The sequence below is a fragment of the Capricornis sumatraensis genome, chromosome 4 (assembly GCF_032405125.1).
Source record: "Capricornis sumatraensis isolate serow.1 chromosome 4, serow.2, whole genome shotgun sequence".
Taxonomy (NCBI): Eukaryota; Metazoa; Chordata; class Mammalia; order Artiodactyla; family Bovidae; genus Capricornis; species Capricornis sumatraensis.
In genome coordinates this window covers 124,183,241-124,205,575 of record NC_091072.1, presented here as the reverse complement: position 1 = coordinate 124,205,575, position 22,335 = coordinate 124,183,241, and the positions used below count along the sequence as shown (strand labels likewise).

The 22,335-nt window shown below is 37.9% G+C and overlaps 2 protein-coding genes across 2 annotated transcripts in view; both read right to left on the bottom strand.

The window, feature by feature from the left end:
* ERGIC2 (ERGIC and golgi 2) overlaps positions 1–11,799 on the bottom strand; it is a 45,376-nt gene extending 33,577 nt beyond the window's left edge. Inside the window, exons 1-3 of the mRNA XM_068970411.1 lie at positions 11,748–11,799; positions 2,556–2,698; positions 790–898 (exon numbers count right to left, since the gene is read on the bottom strand). Of these exons, the coding sequence (XP_068826512.1) occupies positions 790–898; positions 2,556–2,661 (215 nt within the window). The 5' untranslated portion in view covers positions 2,662–2,698; positions 11,748–11,799. The remainder of the gene's footprint in view (positions 1–789; positions 899–2,555; positions 2,699–11,747) is intronic.
* An 11-nt stretch (positions 11,800–11,810) lies between these two features.
* Positions 11,811–22,335, bottom strand: part of OVCH1 (ovochymase 1) — a 110,577-nt gene continuing 100,052 nt past the window's right edge. The window contains exon 33 of the mRNA XM_068971491.1: positions 11,811–11,914. Within this exon, the coding sequence (XP_068827592.1) occupies positions 11,811–11,914 (104 nt within the window). The remainder of the gene's footprint in view (positions 11,915–22,335) is intronic.

The window sequence follows — 22,335 nt, the reverse complement described above, 5'->3', positions numbered from 1 at the left end:
AGAATAATATTGACGTTACAGATCACAAAACTAAGGCCCAAAAAGCCAGCTATATGACTTGCCCAAGGTTACAAAGGACCTATTACAAATGTTGACTGACTGAATTCTCATTGATCTGAAGAGGAAAGTAGTATAAATATTATCCCCATTTTACAGAAAAGAAAACTGAAGCACATGCAGATATAGAGTTAGTCAGTTCTCGAAAGTCACACACCAAGTAACTGGCAGATCTGGGACTGAAATTGAAAAGTAAATGTTTCCTGCCATCTAGTGCAACCTACATGTTATAAACCTGTTATCTTCAATCAATTAAAAAATCCAAATGATATGAATAAAGTATGTTTGTTTCCTAATTAAGATACTATTATTTTCAAAGGCTTAAAAGTGATGTTTACCTTAAAATATGGTTTATACATAATTTACAACAATCAAGCTTTAAGTATAAACAATGTTACCATAATTTGTTTTCCAGCTCAGGCAGATCAGTAAGATATTTCAAAATCTAAAGAGTAAACACTTTTAAAACATCAAACAATTTCCATCTTTTCAACTTCTAACGAAAAATACATTCTGTTCTCCTAACCTTTTTAAACAAATATATGAACAGAGAACCTCTCTTTTATAATTTAACCAGTATTCAAATGATTCTAAAATATTTTACCTAATTCATAATGAGAATTTTTAAGGACTATTTCTTCAGAATTAAAATAAACTATGTATAAAAATTAAACCATTTTATTTTCAGAACAATTTAAATCTAAAGGCATTTCAAAAAATAAAAGCAGTTACCTAGAAAAATCCTTGTCTACTTCATATTCATACTTCATCCATGTATCTTGATATACTGAAAATTCCATTATAGTTAATAAAGCCATAGTGGTAAATGCTATTAGAGAAACTGAGAAACCAACAAAAAAGAAAGAATTACAATAATTTTTAAAACGTAAACAGCAGGAAACTGAGATTAAAATTAGCAAAGAATACCCTAATATAATTGCCATGTGAATGAATACTGTAAAAGATTTTTCTTAAAATATTAAAGAAATTTTTCTAAAACAACTTAAAAATGAATATTTAATGAACACAAACATTTGCATTATTGAGAAAGCATGTTATTTCTTCAGTATTAAGGACATTTCTCACTAAATGGATCTGTGAAAATTACACAAAGACACAAAACTTTTACTTTGTTACAAACAGCAGAGTCACAGATATGATAAATGATAAAAGTAAGGAAGTTTCACAACACAAATTTGAAAGTAGTCCCCTCAAATTAAAAATGGCATCCATGCTGTAGCCCAATTAAAATAACAAAAAAACTGCCTAATTTCTTATCTTGAGAGTTCACAATCTGTGCCAGAAAGTCAAATAAAATCTCCATCTCTGCTTACCAAAGTAGATAGATAAAACTCTATCTACTTGGAAATCTCCCAAATATTTCACTTCATTTTAAAAGATCTAATTAAAAGAAAAAGCACTATCATCTACTATAACAAAAAACACTTAAAATGGACAGTGTAACAAGAACTTGTACTATGTTCATTAACAAAGTTAATCACAGGAGATTAGAAATAGCAAATAATGTAAATTTTACCAAATTATTTTACCAAATGAAATGTGAATCTTATGAGAAATATACTGTTTTATTAGTTCTTCACATAGAAAAAAGTTATAGTAAATACTGTTACATTTTTCTGATTTATTTCATTACTATTTTATTTAACAGATCTCTCTCTCTCTGTACCAGGCTCTGCTCTGAGTATTTTATAAATATTAACTTATTTAATTGCTACTGCAACTCTACCAGGTAAACACTGATAACATCCTCATTTTGTGTAAGAAGAAACTAAAGCATAGACAGGTTGAGGAACTTTCTGAAGATCAAGTATTTAGGAAGGGGCAGAGGTGGAATTTAAATCCAGACAGTCTGATTCCAAAGTCTAAGCTCTTAACTTACTACCCTATTCTACCTTTCTAATGTAATGTGAAATTTAAGAATTTTATTATCATATCTAAAGTGACTTACTCTTAACCAAAACAGACTAGGGCAGTTTCAACATCATTAAATAACTTCAATTCTATCTACATATAAAAATCTTAATAATAATTCAAGAGCACCAAAGCAGTATAACTGAATTAATTTGTTCAGTTATGCTTTAATAAACACTGCTAAATGCATAGGCTGCTCTGGGTTGGATGCCAAAAAGCATATACAGAAGAATAAATTTAAGGCAAATAGTGTGACATGAGGACAGACCAGCTATAAAGTTACTCTGCTGAGTTTAAAGTTACTTTAAAATTCACTGATGAGTTCTTCCTCATAGTGACATTTCTGTAAGTTCTTTTTTTTTGGAAAGAAAGGGTTTTTTTAACCTTTTCTCTTCTTTTTTTCATTGGTGTATAACTGTCCTCCAATGTGTTAGAGTGACGTGAATCAGCTATATGTATGCATACACTCCCCCATCATGGACATGCCTTCACGCCCCCACCCTCACTACCATACTAACTCAGAAGATGAACTTCCTGAAGGAGTTCTGATTTGAACTGATACTCACCTGTACCCCCACTGGCTGAAGTCTCCACATAGCTCTCAGGAACCTTTGGAAAGGCATCCAACTCTTTCACCAAACTTAAGGTTTTCCTCCGATTCAGTCGCCTCATCTTCAGGAAAACCTTCTTCTTCTTTCATATAGTCATGCTAAGAAATAAAAAAAAAATGAATAAATGCATCCTTCAGAAAGATTAAAAGGTTGATTTTATTTTTAGATAACTGGCAAATGTCCTTGGAACAACTTAACATTCTCATTCCTCCTCAAGGGAAAAAAAAGCTTAACACTATTCTTTCTCCACTCCCACCCTGACAAAAAGTACTAATGAAAGGTAATTTACACACACTAACACATTTAACAGCTAAATAATGTGAAAAGCTACTCAATCATATTTGTAATGTTTGAATATACAAATTAAAATGGTTATTCTCTTAAATTAACAAAACATACAAAAATAACACATTTCCATTAAAGGATGACAATGAAGTAAAAGAGACGTGCTCATATATTGCTAACAACAACATAAATAATCACCACTCCTCTTTTCACCAAGTAAATTCCTCTTTTAGGAATGTATCCTAAGGAAAATATATGTGTTGTGCACAAAAATTTCATTATGAGGATATTTCACAAAACCCTCACATCCAATATACAAATTTAGTGAATTTAAAAGTTCTGAATCTAAGTAAGCACTGAAAATCTTATAAAAGAAAATACAATAATGTACAAAAATACTCGTAACACATTAAGACTAGAAGGCCATATTCCAGTTTTATTAGATGCAGGGAAAAAAGATACTTGGGGAGAAAAACTGAAAGCCTATACACAAAATGTTTTAAGTAGATAATGGGAGAATTTTGTTCTCTTTACAAAATTTTGAACTTTACAAATTATCTATTTTTATAATAAAAATATTATTTAAAATTATTTAAAAATTGACTGCTTGCTATTCTCCTTTTGATCATTATGCCAACTATATCTAAAATATGCAAGCCATAAAATAACTGAAATCACAAATATTTATAGAATTTTATATGGCTGATTTATATAATTATTATAGGTGATACTACAAGCATTACCCAAATCAAAGCTGTACTGATAAAATTAACACCTAATAGAAAGAGTCTATTGGTTGTAAAGTCACTAAAAAAAAAAAAACCCAGTGTCTAGAAGAAAGCAGAAAGACTTATCTAAAATCTAAATAGTATTAATACAGAAAGAAAAGACCATAGAAAGAGTAAATTAAAGAGAAAAAGGAGAAAAAGGAGACCAGAGGTAAAAATTGGCAGGAATCACAAACACTGCCCAAAAGAGAGCAAGCCCTAACCAGGGGCACTACTCAATCAGTCCATGCAGGAACCACAGCCCTAACATGAAGCTGAATGCATTAAAGGGCTGATTTCATTTGCTATTACAAACATCCAACTTACTCCCCTTGCTGATTCCATGTTTAAAAGTGGCCTTCTGATTATAATTTGGTTTTCATATACATTGTTTTCCTAAGAAAAAAAAGAACATGTAGACAATAGAGAAGACAGAGTTTGATTCCCATGATAGATGTGAATTAAAGCTTCTGAGTGTTTATTAAGCATAAGCCATGGCTCCTCATGTTTGTTCAACTCAGTAATCAAATTTATTTTCTATACCCACTTAGCAGTAATAGCACCAAGACTGATCCTTCTTCCATCTTTCAAATTTCTACTCATTCTCTCCTACAGGAGTTAAATAATAAATACGTTCAAGCCACTTAACTTTAAAACAAAACTCTCAAGGTAAGCTCAAATCCAACTCAACTCTGGCTACCGCTTCAGTGTTCTTGCCTTGAAAACCCCATGAACAGTATAAAAAGGCAAAAAGATATGACACTTAAAGGAATGAGTTGTCTCCATTCATATCCTGAGACTAATTCCTCAGTTCTCAACTAAATTTGCTCTCAGCAAGGTCATCAACAATTTCCTTAGTAACAAATCCAATGGACAATTTTGGCCTTAATTCAGTTTTGCTTCTGAGAGAATACATTTTCTCACTTGTTCATCACTTCTTTTCCCTCTTGAAAGTCTCATACCTTGGCTGAGGTAATACTACATTCCTGATTTGGCTTATTTTGCAGATTCTTCCTCTCAGATTCTGCACTAGGCCCTTCCCTCAACCTCCACACTTTCCCCAAGTGGTCTCCCATCCCTTCCATTTCCATCAACACGTTGATTCCTCTCTAATTTTTATTACCAGTCCAAATCTTTCTGCAGACCCTCCACACTTTCCCCAAGTGGTCTCCCATCCCTTCCATTTCCATCAACACATTGATTCCTCTCAAATTTTTATTACCAGTCCAAATCTTTCTGCAGACATGAATATCCTTCTGCCTTCTATTACATTTTCATTGGAGCACTGGAAAGACAATTTAGAGTAAATATGCCTAAAAATAAACACTTCACCCTATCAAACATGTTTCTCCTCCTGTGTCCCTAAATTAATGATCATACATGCATCCAAATGCACAAGCTAGAAACATGGATTTCATCCTTAAACTCTTCTTAAATTTCTCACAATTCTAACTTTTCCAGGCCCAGAGAAATTCCTTACTAGGATCTTAGTCTCAGCTGCCATAATCTATCTCTGCATTGCTTCAACACAATCTTCAAACCTTCGATTCACTCTCTATATGACAATCAGTAATATTTTTAATACATAAAACTCATCATATAAGTTTCATTTTAAAATATTTACATAGGTTCCCATTACATTTAAAGAGTCTGAAATCTATCTATCCCAACATGTTTTACAAAGCACTGAAAACACAGACCCTGCTTACCTCTCTTTAAAACCCAGTTTCTCAAAGTCTTAGTTTCAACCTTACAAAATCACTTTCTATTCCTTAAACACACTATTCTGTCTATTAGAAATATCCTCCCCCTCCTACCCCACCTCTATATTTGGCTAACTTTCTTCACATCTCAGTCTAAACTTCTCTCTCAAGGAGGAAAAACCTTCAATGACCTCAAACATGAGTTACAGCATTTGCTCCTAGAACACTGTAGTTTTAGCACACTATTTCTACCTGCTTGTTTTCTCCATAGTAATGTTAAGGCAGGGACCATGGGTAACTGAGTTTTTGTATCTCCAATGCACATGAGGTTACTTGATAAATATTTATGGAAGGAAGAAAAGAAGGAAGGTGGGAAATTCACCATTAACATTCATGATAGCACAGCTTTCCAATCAAAACATCCATACTTAGATAAGTATGTAAAAATATAAGATCTACAAGTATAAATCACTATAGTATATCCCCAGCACCTTTAACAGTGGTTGGCTCATAGTAGCTATAGCATTGTTGAGCAAAAGAATAAAACTGTGAATTTTATTTTCTAAACATTCTATGTATTTTAATAAGCCTTACAAATGCTTTCTTATAAATTGAATCTAAGTATAAAGATATGGCAGGCAAGTAGTTGGTTTTCCCAACACTCTAATATTCATACAGCCTATCCAGTACTCCTCCCTTCATCATCTAACTAGTGTACTCACTGGCTATCTCCCTCTCCCATTTCTAGTTTCTACAACTGCACAGCCTGACCCAGAGAACACATAGAGGGCACTTTCACTGGCTCCCCCAAACAGACTAGAAAAGCTGACAACAGGCCATGTTCCTGGTGAACTGGCGGGGGTCTCACCTTCCCCCTCAGGACAGCTCTGTTCTACACTTGAGCACCTGCCACTCTGCTGCTCTTACCTCATTCTTATTACCTCAGCACTAGCCTACACCCGAGAAATTCGTTCCACCTCAAAAATTGCCAGTCTGCTCTATAGAGCCACTATTTTGATATGAACAAGTCATCTGTTAACTTCTGGTTTTTCTAAAAGCAAGCCTTCTACCTGCTATTTATGAAACTTGACATTCTTCTAGTGGCATTTCTCTTTGAATCCTACTTCTTTTCTGAGACTCACAGGTAAAGTAGCAGCAGGTTTCAACATGATTTCTTGACCATCTCTTCCCTTTTTAAGTCTATCTTCTAATAATAATAAACACACATACTATACAGAATTATAGCTAACTTTCATATTATGTATCCAACTCTTTGAGACCCCATGGACTGTAGCCCGCCAGGCTCCTCTGTCCATGGGATTCTCCAAGTAAGAATACTGGAGTGGGTTGCCATGCCCTCCTCCAAGGGATCTTCCCAACCCAGGGATCGAACCAGGGTCTATACTTCTCTCTTTCCCCATCCCATGACACTCATGCACTCGCTCACAGTGATGTCATGTAAACATAACATTTATTTTCCAATCATTTCCATCTTAATTCTATACAAAGTCACACATGAACAAGGTCACATTTTGGCTCCTCCGAACTTTTAAAATTGTGTGTGTGTGTGTTAGTTGCTCAGTCATGTCTGACTCTTTGAGAACCCATGGACTTTAGCCCACCAGACTCCTCTGTCCATGGGATTCTCCAGGCAAGACTACTGGAGTGAGTTATCATCCCCTTCTGTAGGGGATCTTCCCAACCCAGGAATCAAACCCAGGTCTCCCACATTGCAGGCAGATTCTTTACCATTTGAGCTACCCAAGAAGCTCAAATTTAAAATTGCTCTGCTGCTAATACCCAAAACACGAATTTTCGTCTCTGAGCAGAAACAATTATCCTTGCAGTTCTTTAATTTCTCGACTAGAGAAAAACCTACTCTTCACTTTCCCTGGGTTCTCAATCCCTTGGATTCCTCCCCATCATGCAGTTCCACTGCTCCCATTCCCACTGAATTTGCTTCTCCATCCAGCTCAGTTAGCCATTTTCAAAAACACATTTAGAAAGACCCTAGATCAGTGATTTCCAGAGCCACAGGACTGCTATTCTGTCACAAAAGTTTCTAATCTGTACCTACTAAATGAAAAAAGCAATGATAATGCAATAATTTTTAAAGTTAAATTTATTCAATTAAAAAAAATCAGTCTTTTATTCTGAAATTATTTCCTTTCCTTGTTTTTAATGTGCCAAATATCCTTTCTTTGGTGAAATGATAAAGCAGACAAAGTTTTTTGTTTTGTTTTTGGATGTCTTTCTTTAATAAAATTAAAAACTTCAATTCTACGTTAGCCCTTAAGTCCAGCCCCTTTCCCTGATTTCTATGTACTTTTTGTACTGGTTAACAAAATTTAGGAGCCATTATGCTAGATTCCTTTGCCCAGTGGTTTTCATAATTTGACAATCTCCAGTACCATATCTTTAATTTCTCTCCTATACTGCTGCGTATACTAAAAAATAAAACACGTAAGTTCTACTAAGTCATTGATAACAACTGAGACTAAAGCAATGCTTTGAAAAACTGCATAAGAAATATGAAACCAACTTTCATGCTGGAACACAGGCACATATTATCAACACTCAATCTAAGTAATGCCACACAGCCAGTATTTCATCATGTGTCCATGTAAATACAATGAGACTATCAGATGCTTTGCCAAAATTAAAATATAGAATTCATGACACTTCTGTTGCTCCATTACATTTAATTGTGTGGAGACAAAATTTATTCCTGCTACTCACACTTTATGAGCTAACTTCTATCTTTAACATATATTTGACAATATGAAAAATATTTAATTGGTTAATACATATGCATTGTTGTGAGCTGAACTATGCCTCCCAAAAGGATACATCCAAGTCCTAATCCCTGGTATCTGTGAATAGGTCTTATTTGAAAATAGCTGGGTTTTCAAAAATACAACTAGTTAAGATGAGATCATACCATATTAAGGTGGCCCCAAATCCAGTGAGGGTTTCCCTTGTGGCTCAGCTGGTAAAGAATCCACTGACAATGTGGGAGACTTGGGTTCGATCCCTGGGTTGGGAAGATCCCCTGGAGAAGGGAAAGACTACCCACTCCAGTATTCTGGCCTGGAGAATTCCATGGACTGTATATAGTCCATGGGGTGGCAAAGAGTCAGACATCCAATGGCCAGTGCCTTAATGACAAGCCATACGAGGATACACAGACACACTGGGGACTGAGCCATGTGAGGACAAGTAGAGATTACAGTGATGAATCTAAGCCCAGATGTTAGGACAGGCAAGGAAGGTTTCTTTCCTAGAGCTGTCAGAGGCAATATGGCCCTGCTGACACCTTTATTTCAGTCTGGTGGCCTCCAGAATTGAAAGAAAACAAATTTCTATTTTTTTAAACCAGGCAGATGGTAATTTGCTAAGTCAGCCCTGTGAAATTAACACAAGTCATTAACAAGAATGAGAAAGGAGATGGAATAAATACCATCCAGGCTACCACTGAACTTCAGAAATGAAAAACAAATCTATGACTTATCTGTAAATTTAAGCCACTTAATAATACTGTATTAGAATACAAAAGAAAAAAAAAATTTATGAAAGATACCTTAGTTTCACTTTACAGCACTATGGGCTTCCCTGGTGGCTCAGAGGTTAAAGCGTCTGCCTGGAATCCAGGAGACCGGGGTCGGGAAGATCCCCTGCAGAAGGAAATGGCAACCCACTCCAGTACTCTTGCCTGGAGAATCCCATGGTGGGAGGAGCCTGGTAGGCTCCAGTCCATGGGATCGCAAAGAGTCAGACACGACTGAGCGACTTCACTTCACTTCACTTACAGCACTAGATATCAAAAAAGTACTCATTCTTTTTACTTTAAAACTTTTTACAGTAGAGTAAAATGTTTAATAATTACAGTTATTTACACTAACATAATTCAAGCAAATCTAACAACCTTCCAAGTGATATTTTTAAAAAATGTTTACTTGGAAGCAAATAAGATGGTATAAATGTGAGTTCTGTGACTAGAAATGCTTGGGGTTCTTCTAGGCTCTTACTAGCTATGTGACAAATCTGAAAAGATCCTCAACTTCTCACAATTCTCTATTATAATTTTATTTTAAAAGGAGGGATGGAGACATAATGGTTTACCTCACAATTTTTAATCAAGATAAAAATGAGTCATTTGATAAATGTCTATGTCTAATTTTCAAAAGAAATGCAAAGACTTATAAGATAGCTGACATTTGTTAAAGTCTTTAGGAAGGTGGAAAGATTATCTGAATTAGTTGATAATACCATGAATAGTTGAGTTTGATCCCTGGGTGAGGACGATTCCCTGGAGAAGGAAATGGCACCCCACTCCAGCACTCTTGCCTGAAAAATCTCGTGGTCGGAGAAGCCTGGTAGGCTACAGTCCATGGGGTCACAAAGAGTCGGTCACGACTGAGCAACTTCACTTCACCATGAATAGACTGAGAATTATGTAAATTGAAAGAATAAATGTTGAGAGACATCGAGTGCTGGCAACACAAATTGGATGCACCTAATAAGATGAAGCAAGGTTTGACTCCAGTAAGTACTCAATAAAACCACACAAAATTGAACTAAGAAAGTAAGGCAAGTGTGAAGAAAAGGTCAGTGACACATGAAATATACTGACAATAGAATGAAAGTCCCCAAAAACAAGGAGAATGGGTTACCAAGGCACTAGGTCACTGACCTAGACTGAGGTAAGACTGCATGAAGTAGTAGAAAGAAGAAATCTGTAACTTAGTAAAGAGAGGATAACAGCTTAAGAAAGCAAGCAGCTGGAAGATGGAGCTTAAGCACAAATTAACCATACAGACTGAAAAGTATAATCAATTTTGGAATCAAAGAAATTACTTTAAAAAGCATCTTCTTCATTCTATATTTTGGCTAAGTACAACATTTTGTGAGGAGGTATATAAGATAGAAAACAAAAATTAAAAATTAACAAGAGCTAACACTTTGAGCACCACCACCCACCTTCTGAGTCTGGTATTATTATTTCCATTTTGCAGATAAGGAAACTAAAGTACAAAGAGGTTAATTTATCCATCAGGACATTAAGAGGCAGAATCATAATATTGAAAAACTGTTGAAAACGATTTATAGCAGGCATAGACTGCCTAAAAAATAACTTCTATTAAAAATAAGTTTCACCATTTCTTCCAATTAAATCACTAACCCTAAAGGAAATTTATCATTTTCTTTCTTACTTTCTTTTTCCTGTTATTGTTCCAAGTCAGTACTAATTTCCTCTGAGACTTTAAAGCTTGGTATATTTTTATGATTTGTACCCTCAATTATAACAATCAGCTGTGACTGAATTTTACCATCACAAAGAAAGAAATTCACTCCCTCTTCTTCCCCTAAAGAAAACCATGAAATTTCTTTTTTTCATGTTTTTCCCCTAAGAGACCCGGAATAATTGCAAAAATGTGGAGATATCAATAAACAAATTAAGTAAACAAACATACCTACTACACTCTTCAGTGAACAAACCTGATTCATTTCTTAATAATAGCTGTATACTAGAGTACAGTGAAATATTTAAATACAATTGCAAACAAGTAAATCCCATTTTTAACTGTATCTTTGACTGCTTCTGAAGGCCCGTCTTGCAACATTTTAACAGATATTATGTAACTTTGCGTTGTCCTGAGGGCATTAAATCCTAAATATAAAAGTTACAAGAACACCTTTTCTCAAACAATGACCTACTAATTCTATACACTACCAATACCCAAGGGTATTCTCTACCACGAGTTGACTGTTACCTAACGAGGGTTTCTTAACTCTCGAGGGTTTCAGAAAAAGTACTGACACTAGAACCTCTCTCTCCTATAGCATCTCGTCCTATCCTAACCCCCTTCTCATTTTCCTAAGCGGTGCGCGAACCTCCTGAGGAGAGGCTAAGAAGATCTAGGTCTTTCTCAGACAGAGAGCAACTTGCTGCGAAGAATCTGGTATTTGTCTGAACGGGGATGGAAGCCAGACACCCGGGAAATCCGGACACCATCAGGCAGGTCTTCACAACGTGGGACCCTCGTCGCCTGAGGACGGGAGGAGCCACCGGGGCACGGGGCGCTGTAAGAAGCAATGGGCCAGGGTCAGAAGCTACGGTGAAGTACCTAAACTCCTTCAAGTTGTAAGACAGCGCAGAAACACTGAACCGGAGAAAGAGATTCCCGGCGCAGCGCTGCCCAGGGTCCTGCCAGTAACGCCCCCGGGAAGATAGGTAGAGCGGCTCCCAGGTCCGGCCCGTTCTCCAGAAGAGAAGAATTAAGACAGGGAACAATCCTATAACTGGCTCTCACTACTTTAACCACATTCATGCCCTGAACAGCCCTGGAGCAAGCGAGGGAACAGCACCCAGCAGGGTTTCATTATTTTACCTTGTGTTACGGTCCCAGCCGACCGCCATGTTTCACAGAAGCCCGGGTGGCCCGGGCTCCCATTTACCCGGAAATATCGCGAGAACAGAAGCCACTACCACCGTTGAAAACGTCAACACGGTGTTGCTGTAGAGCTCTCGCGATATTCCCTTTGCTGACGAAGGGCTCTGTGAATCAAGAGGCGTGGTTCAAATTAAAGGGGTGTGGCTAAACAGAAGAGAGATTTAAATATATTTCAGTTATACCCATTTGGCTAATACGGAAGTAACTTCTTCAGGGAGGGATTTGTATTCTACCAATTTGGAAACCTGGGGCTTCCCAACTAGCGCGACTGGTAAAGAATCTGCCTGCCAATGCAGGAGAGGCAAGAGACGTGGGTTTAATCCCCGAGTCGTGAAGATCTCCCGGGAGTAAAGTGTCAACTCACTCCAGTATTCTTGGCTGGAAAATTCCACGGATAGAGCAGCCTGGCAGGCTATATAGTCCATAGGGTCGGAAAGAGTAGGACTCCACTGAACGAGGGAGCGAGGCATGCACACCCGCATAGGCACGCATACAAAAAGTTGGAGACCACAAAACGAATCTCACGCAGGAATTAACATTTACAGCCCTAAATGTATCACTCCTCCAAAACTCTCGTCACGTTTTGTGCAGTCTTTCTTTACCTCTTTATTTTCTTCTGTCAAGAACGTTTAAACTTTCCTTTTAAGACCAGGTAACAATTATTTATTAAATGTTTGTCTTGTCTATGGGTTGGCCAAAAAGTTCGTTCTGATATTTCCGTAATATCTTATGGGAAAATGCAAACGAACTTTTTGGCCAAAAATTAGTAAACTCCATCAGAAAGTACATCTGATCTACAAAGATTCTGATGTACCTATCTATAGGGCAGCAATGGAGATGCAGACATAGAGAACAGACTTTTGAACACAGTAGTGAAGAAAGAGGGTTGGATGATTTGAGAGAGTGGCATTGAAACAGGTGTGTTACCATATGTAAAGTGGGAATTTACTGTATGACACAGGAAACCCAAAGCTGGTGCTCTGTGACATCCTAGGAGGTGGGATGGGGAGGAAGGTGAGACCGAGAGTTAAGAGGCAAGCGGACATATGTATACCCATGGTTGATTCATGTTGATGTGTGGCAGAAGCCATCACAATATTGTAATTATCCTCCAATTAAAAATTAAATTTAAAAAAGGACATCTGGCTCTGTCAATCTTATATCACCAGTACATTTCTATGCACTCAAATATTTATTGAGAAAGAAAATTAATGCTTCATTCAGCTTTTCCTAACACTTCCTATCATAAGAGGCAACAGAAGGGACTTTGAAAAGAAAGGGTTCAAGAGCAAGCCCATGTGTTACCAGATTTTCCAAACATTGAGATTTCAATTTTAAGATTTACTGACCAAAAATTCTCACAAAAAAATAATAATGACTAATTCTTAAGGGGTATACAGCACTTTTTCGCCCCTGTAAGCAATATTTATATGTTTTACTGTCTGTATCTCATTTAACCCTCACAATATTATTCACTTACTAGATATGGAAATAGAAATAAGTGGCAGTTAAGTAGTTTACCCAAAGTCTGACAGCTAGGAGATGCAGAAAAATCTTGACCACAGAACTAAACTGCCTTTCAAAGGAGAAATCATTTTATTTAATTAATTAACACTTACTGAAATATAAAATTTTGCTAAATTTAAAATATCCTAGCAAATAAGGGCAAAGAATTTCCACTGATGGAATTTCACTTCCAGACTTTCATCTCAGGATTAGCCCCAAAATTTTAAACCACCCCTAAATTGATTTAAAGCTTAAATTTATATTTAAGAAGAATCATAGTGGGGTGGTTAAGATCACAGATACTGAGCCAGGATTTCTTGGGCTAAAATTCCAGTTCAATCACTTACTAGGCTGTGACCTTAGGCATATTATTTTATCTCTTTGGTCCTCTTTTGTTTATCTATAAAACGGCACAATAATGAATCAAAGATTGTTACAAGGACGAAGTTCAGTGCAGTTCAGTCGCTCAGTCGTCTCCGACTCTTTGCCACCCCATGAATCGCAGCACGCCGGGCCTCCCTGTCCATCACCACTCCCGGAGTTCACTCAGACTTGCGTCCATCGAGTCAGTAATGCCATCCAGTCATCTCATCCTCGGTCGTCCCCTTCTTCTCCTGCCCCCAATCCCCCCGAGCATCAAAGTCTTTTCCAATGAGTCAACTCTTCGCATGAGGTGGCCAATGTACTGGAGCTTCAGCTTTAGCATCATTCCTTCCAAAGAAATCCCAGGGCTGATCTCCTTCAGAATGGACTGGTTGGATCTCCTTGCAGTCCAAGGAACTCTCAAGAGTCTTCTCCAACACCACAGTTCAAAAGCATCAATTCTTCCGCGCTCAGCTTTCTTCACAGTCCAACTCTCACATCCATACATGACTACTGGAAAAACCATAGCCTTGACTAGATGGAACTTAGTCGGCAAAATAATATCTTTGCTTTTCAATATGCTATCTAGGTTGCTCATAACTTTTCTTCCAAGGAGTAAGCGTCTTTTAATTTCAAGGCTACAATCACCATCTGCAGTGATTTTGGAGCCCCAAAAAATAAAGTCTGACACTGTTTCCACTGTTTCCCCATCTATTTCCCATGGAGTGATGGGACCGGATGCCATGATGTTCCTTTTCTGAATGTTGAGCTTTAAGCCAACTTTTTCACTCTCCTCTTTCACTTTCATCAAGAGGCTTTGTAGTTCCTCTTCACTTTCTCCCATAAGGGTGGTGTCATCTGCATATCTGAGGTTATTGATATTTCTCCCGGCAATCTTGATTCCAAGTTGTGCTTCTTCCAGCCCAGCATTTCTCATGATGTACTCTGCATAGAAGTTAAATAATCAGGATGACAATATACAGCCTTGGCGTAGCCCTTTTCCTATTTGGAACCAGTCTGTTGTTCCATGTCCAGTTCTAACTGTTGCTTCCTGGCCTGCATACAGATTTATCAAGAGGCAGGTTAGGTGGTCTGGTATTCCCATCTCTTTCAGAATTTTCCACAGTTTATTGTGATCCTCACAGTCAAAGGCTTTGGCATAGTCAATAAAGCAGAAATAGATGTTTTTCTGGAACTCTCTTGCTTTTTCCATGATCCAGCGGATGTTGGCAATTTGATCTCTGGTTCCTCTGCCTTTTCTAAAACCAGCTTGAACATCAGGAAGTTCATGGTTCACGTATTGCTGAAGCCTAGCTTCGAGAATTTTGAGCATTACTTTACTAGCTTGTGAGATGAGTGCAATTGTGCGGTAGTTTGAGCATTCTTTGGCATTGCCTTTCTTTGGGATTGGAATGAAATCTGACCTTTTCCAGTCCTGTGGCCGCTGCTGAGTTTTCCAAATTTGCTGGCATATTGAGTGCAGCACTTTCACAGCATCATCTTTCAGGATTTGAAACAGCTCAACTGGAATTCCATCACCACCACTAGCTTTGTTCGTAGTGATGCTTTCTAAGGCCCACTTGACATCACATTCCAAGATGTCTGGTTCTAGATGATTGATCACACCATCGTGATTATCCGGGTAGTGAAGATCTTTTTTGTACAGTTCTTCTGTGTATTCTTGCCATCTCCTCTTACTATCTTCTGCTTCTGTTAGGTCCAGACCATTTCTGTCCTTTATCGAGCCCATCTTTGCATGAAATGTTCCCTTTTTATCTCTAATTTTCTTGAAGAGATCTCTAGTCTTTCCCATTCTGTTGTTTTCCTCTATTTCTTTGCATTGATCGCTGAAGAAGGCTTTCTTATCTCTTTTGCTATTCTTTGGAACTCTGCATTCAGATGCTTATATCTTTCCTTTTCTCCTTGGCTTTTTGCCTCTCTTCTTTTTACAGCTATTTGTAAGGCCTCCCCAGACAGCCATTTTGCTTTTTTGCATTTCTTTTCCATGGGGATGGTCTTGATTCCTGTCTCCTGTACAATGTCACGAACCTCATTCCATAGTTCATCAGGCACTCTATCAGATCTAGTGTATTTCTCACTTCCACTGTATAATCATAAGGGATTTGATTGAGGTCATACCTGAATGGTCTAGCGGTTTTCCCTGCTTTCTTCAATTTAAGTCTGAATTTGGTAATAAGGAGTTCATGATCTGAGCCACAGTCAGCTTCTTGTCTTGTTTTTGTTGACTGTATAGAGCTTCTCCATCTTTGTCTGCAGAGAATATAATCAATCTGATTTCAGTGATGACCATGTGGTGATGTCCATGTGTAGAGTCTTGTCTTGTGTTGTTGGAAGAGGGTGTTTGCTATGACCAGTGCATTTTCTTGGCAAAACTCTATTAGTCTTGCCCTGCTTCATTCTGCATTCCAAGGCCAAATTTGCCTGTTACTCCAGGTGTTTCTTGACTTCCTACTTTTGCATTCCAGTCCCCTATAATGAAAAGGACATCTTTTTTAGGTGTTAGTTCTAAAAGGTCTTATAGGTCTTCATAGAACCATTCAACTTCAGCTTCTTCAGCATTACTGGTTGGGGTATAGACTTGGATAACTGTGATATTGAATGGTTTGCCTTGGAGACAAACAGAGATCATTCTGTCATTTTTCAGATTGCATCCAAGTACTGCATTTCGGACTCTTCTGTTGACCATGATGGCTACTTCATTTCTTCTGAGGGATTCCTGCCCACAGTAGTAGATATAATGGTCATCTGAGTTAAATTCACCCATCCCAGTCCATTTCAGTTCACTGATTCCTAGAATGTCGATGTTCACTCTTGCCATCTCCTGTTTGACCACTTCCAATTTGCCTTGATTCATAGACCTGACATTCCAGGTTCCTATGCAATATTGCTCTTTACAGCATCAGACCTTCCTTCTATCACCAGTCACATCCAAAGCTGGGTATTGTTTTTGCTTTGGCTTCATCCCTTCATTCTTTCTGGAGTTATTTCTCCACTGACCTCCAGTAGCATATTGGGCACCTACTGACCTGGGGAGTATCTCTTTCAGTATCCTATCATTTTGCCTTATCATAGTGTTTCTTTTTAAAATTTATTTATTTTAATTGGAGGCTAATTACTTTACAATATTGTGGTGGTTTTTGCCATACATTGACGTGAGTCAGCCATGGGTATACATGCGTCCCTTATCCCGAAATCCCTCCCACCACCCTCCCCCTCCCATCCCTCTGGGTTGTCGCAGTGCACTGGCTTTGAATACCCTGTTTCATGCATTGAACTTGGACTGGTCATCTATTTCACATATGATAATATGCATGATTCAGTGCTATTCTTGCAAATCATCCCACCCTCTCTTTCTCCCACAGAGTCCCAAAGTCTGTTCTTTATATCTGTGTCTCTGTTGCTGTCTCTTGTAGAGGGTCATTGTTACCATCTTTCTAAATGCCATATATATGTGTTAATATACTGTATTGGTGTTTTTCTTTCTGACTTGCTTCACTCTGTATAATAGGTTCCAGTTTCATTCACCTCATTAGAACTGATTTAAATGTATTCTTTTCAATAACTGAGTAGTTTGTGACATTGTACAAGAGGTAGTGATCAAGACCATCCCCAAGAAAAAGAAATGCAAAAAGGCAAAATGATTGACTGATGAGGCCTTACAAATAGCTGTGAAAACAAGAGAAGCTAAAGGCAAAGGAGAAAAGGAAAGATATACCTATTTGAATGCAGAGTTCAAAGAATAGCAAGGAGAGATAAGAAAGCCTTCCTCAGTGATCAATGCAAAGACATAAAGGAAAACAATGAAAAAGAGAATGAGAAAGACTAGAGATCTCCTCAAGAAAATTAGAGATACCAAGGGAACATTTCATGCAAAGATGACCACAATAAAGGATAGAAACCTAACAGAAACAGAAGATATTAAGAGGTGGCAAGAATACAAAGAAAAACTATACAAAAATGATCTTCATGACCCAGATAACCATGATGGTGTGATCACTCACCTAGAGTCAGACATCCTGGAATACAAAGTCAAGTGGGCCTGAGGAAGCATCACTATGAACAAAGCCAGTGTAGGTAATGTAATTCCAGCTGAGCTATTTCAAATCCTAAAAGATGATGCTGTGAAAGTGCTGCACTCAATATACCCACAAATCTGGAAAACTCAGCAGTGGCCACAGGACCGGAAAAGGTCAGTTTTCATTCCAATCCCAAAGAAAGGCAATGCCAAAAACGTTCATACTACTGCACAATTGCACTCATCTCACAGGCTAGCAAAGTAATGCTCAAAATTCTCCAAGACAGGCAGGCTTCAACAGTACATGAATGATGAACTTCCAGATGTTCAAGCTGGTTTTAGAAAAGGCAGAGGAACCAGAGATCAAATTACCAACATCCGCTGGATCATCAAAAAAGCAAGAGAGTTCCAGAAAAACATCTATTTCTGCTTTATTGACTACACCAAAGACTTTGAATGTGTGCATCACAACAAACTGTGGAAAATTCTGAAAGAGATGGGAATACCAGACCACCTGACCTGCCTCCTGAGAAATATGTATGCAGGTCAAGAAGTGACATTTAGAACTGGACATGGAACAACAGATTGGTTCCAAATAGGAAAAGGAGTACGTCAAGGCTGTACATTGTCACCCTGCTTATTTAACTTATATGCAGAGTACATCATGAGAAATGCAGGCTGGAAGAAGCACAAGCTGGAATCAAGATTGCCAGGAGAAATACCAATAACCTCAGATACGCAGATGACACGACCCTTATGGCAGAAAGTGAAGAAGGACTAAAGAGCCTCTTGATGAAAGTGAAAGAGGAGAGTAAAAACGTTGGCTTAAAACTCAACATTCAGAAAACTAAGATCATGGCATCTGGTCCCATCACTTCATGGCAAATAGATGGGGAAACCGTGGAAACAGTGACAGACTTTATTTTTGTGGGCTCCAAAAGCACTGCAAATGGTGACTGCAGCCATGAAATTAAAAGAAGCTTGCTGCTTGTAAGAAAAGCTGTGACCACCCTAGACAGCATATTAGAAAGCAGAGACATTACTTTGTCAACAAAGGTCCGTCTAGTCAAGGCTATGGTTTTTCCAGTAGTCATTATTGATGTGAGATTTGGACTATAAAGAAAGCTGACTGCTGAAGAATTGATGCTTTTGAACTGTGGTTTTAGAGAAGACTCTTGAGAGTCCCTTGGACTGCAGGGAGTCAAACCAGTAAATCCTAAAGGACATAATCCCTGAATATTCATTGGAAGAACTGATGCTGAAGCTGAAACTCCAATACTTTGGCCACCTGATGCGATGAACTGACTTATTCGAAAAGATCCTGATGCTGGGAAAGATTAAAGGCAGGAGAAGGGGACGACAGAGGATGAGAAGGTTGGATGGCATCACTGACTTGATGGAGATTAGTTTGAGTAAGCTCCAGGAGTTGGTGATGGACAGGGAAGCCTGTTGTGCTGCAGTCCACGGGGTTGCTAAAGTCGGACATTACTGAGCAACCTTACTGAACTGAATACTCCATTGTGTATATGCACCACAACTTTCTTATCCATTCATCTGCCGATGGACATCTTGGTTGCTTCCATGTCCCAGCTATTGTAAACAGTGCTGCAGTGAACACTGGGGTACACGTGTCTCTTTCAATTCTGGTTTCCTCGGTTTCCTGTGTGTGCCCAGCAGTGGGATTGCTGGGTCATATGACACTTCTATTTCCAGGTTTTAAAGGAATCTCCATACTGTTCTCCATACTGTTCTCCATAGTGGCTGTACTAGTTGCATTCCCACCAACAGTGTAAGAGGGTTCCCGTTTCTTCACACCCTCTCCAGCGTATATTGTTTGTAGATTTTTTGATAGCAGCCATTCTGACCAGCATGAGATGGTACCTCAATTTGGTTTTGATTTGCATTTCTCTGATAATAAGTGATGTTGAGCAGCTTTTCATGTGTTTGTTAGCCATCTGTATGTTTTCTTTGGAGAAATGTCTGTTTAGTTCTTTGGCGCATTTTTTAATTGGGTTATTTTTCTGCTATTGAGCTGCATGAGCTGCTTGTATATTTTTGAGATTAATTCTTGGTCAGTTTCTTCATTTGCTATTATTTTCTCCCATTCTGAAGGCCCTCTTTTTACCTTGCCTAAAGTATTTCTTTATCTAGCTGCAAAGATACCATCAGCCCTTCCTTCTTTGTGGGTCTGATTGTTTGAGCTTTGTGTGGCTGGAAACTGGTTGTTGTTCATTTGGTTACACCTGATTCTTGGTCTCTAGAATAGTCTGCTTTCAAGGTAACAACTACTCCATAAGAATCAGATGTCACAATAAAACAAAACTGACTAATTTGATCTTGCTTATTTAAAAAAAGCTCATGATCTTCCAAGCTACTCAGTGAAGACTAAATTTCCTTCTGAAGATTGAAACCTTACTTAATTTGGAAGGGGTGAGTACTTAATGCTACGGTGGTGTTATATCTGGAAAACAATTTGCTTCCAAAAATAAAAATGTCCATTGGGTAATGATTCATCAAATCCATTCCACCTGCTTTCGAGATCATTTTTTAGACTTGCTTGTCCTCCAAGCAGTACATAGCCTAAACATTGTCTACCTGTTATTTTTAAGAAGCTTGAGGTCATCTGTGTCTAGTTCAAGCCCAGTTGTTAAATCTGGATGGGACTACCAACCGAGCATGTGAGAGTGTCTGTTTGGTGACCTTTTCAAGGCACAGTGGTCTATAGCTTAGTTATGCCTTCCCAGAATGACCTCACCTTTATTCACCCTCTGCCACTCAGATATTTTTCCATTTTCTGATATCATTATATAATATTGGTGGTGAGATAAAATGGCCAAATAATTTCCATCCCATATACAGGATATGTCCATGCTTTTTTATTCCATAAATACCCAAAACCTCTTGCCTTCAGGAAGCCAGATTTGAGATTTGTCTTTTAATTCCCTTGCTTGGGTGAAGAAAACCCTGCCTTTGCAGCAAACTTCAGCATCTCAGCCTTTGGGCTTGCTGTACATTAGGTTAAAGGAACCTGGTTTGGTAATGCTGCCTGCAGAAGAGAACCAGGAGATAGATATTAGATTGGGGATTAACAGCCAGTGCTAACCAATCTGTATTTTGTACAAATGATCTAAAGGTGTTTTCATGCTGGTTTTTTTTTTTGTTGTTGTTGTTGTTGTTTGTTTTAGTTCTCTATAGTTTGCATAAAAGTTTTTAGCAAGTGAGTAACAAAATTAAGGTAATTTAATACTTTTTGCTATATGAGTGCCCTAGAAACACCTCAGATTCAATATATCCCAAGCGGATTTTATAATTTACCCCCAAATCTATTTCTTCTCCACTGTACCTAGAAAAGTCAATGACACCACTAACCTCAGATTTAGTCACTAGCTACCAATCCCAATGATCAATTTATTTCATTAAAGCTACTTTCAGTTACATACTACACACAAGACTGTGATTTTTATGTATGTGTCAAACTATCATAATTACAGAGGAAAAAAACAGGATAACATGACAGAAAAAAAATCAACTTTCAACAGCACAGCAGAATATATTTTTCCACTTTCTGATATTATATAATATTGGTGTTGATCTAAAATGGTCAAATTATTTCCATCCCATACACAAGATTCATCCCTAGAGGTGATTTTCATATCATGTAAACAGAAGCAGCCAAATATATAAAAAATATATGGTCAGAATTCAGATGCTTTGACTAAAAATTATGAATATATATTGTATATCTTACTATTCAACAGGACTAACATGCCAAATACTCTTATGTATTAAATTTGTTTTTGTAAGTAAAGGATAGTTGAGCCAAAAATAGTGAGGTCCCTTTCCTCCCTGTTTTGATCATAGAAGAAGCCAGTCAGACCTGTTCCCACCTGCCCTCCACTTTCTCATGAACCAGGTTTTGAATGAGTAAACTTGATCAGAAGTTGATTTTTCCTCTAATGGAGGAAGTAGTTAGGTTGGGGGAAACTCACTGAAGAGTTGAGTCCTGGACACAGATTGAGGCTGCTACTTTGGTATCACATCCATCTAACCCATCTATAAAGGCGGTGATCTATAACTTATTGATCTCTTTTGGCACTGTCATCATAATACAGATGGGGATTGCTAAGCCCGAGGTAGGAGAAGCTATTAACATCATGTCTATTCTAATCCAAGTCCAAGCTGAAGGAACACGTAGGGAACCCATTAGAGTATTCCATTTGAAGGCAAAAGATAGAAAAAATAAGGTTGGGAAATTAGTACTATCTTTTTTTTTTTGGTCTGTACACCAAGTCTAGGTTCGGTGGCTCAGATGGTAAAGCGTCTGCCCGCAATGCGGGAGACCTGGGTTCAATCCCTGGGCTGGAAAGATCTCCTGGAGAAGGAAATGGCAACCCACTCCAGTATTCTTGCCTGGAAAATCCCATGGGTGGAGGAACCTGGTAGGCTACAGTACATGGGGTTGCAAAGGGTTGGACAACAACTGAGCGACTTCACTCATTCACTCATACACCAAGCAAAAAGGCTTGATTCAGTTAAACTATGATTTGTCAAGGATGAATTTTTTTAAAATCATTTTAAAGTTTTAAAGGTGCTAGCAACAGCCATAAAGAACAGTGAAGC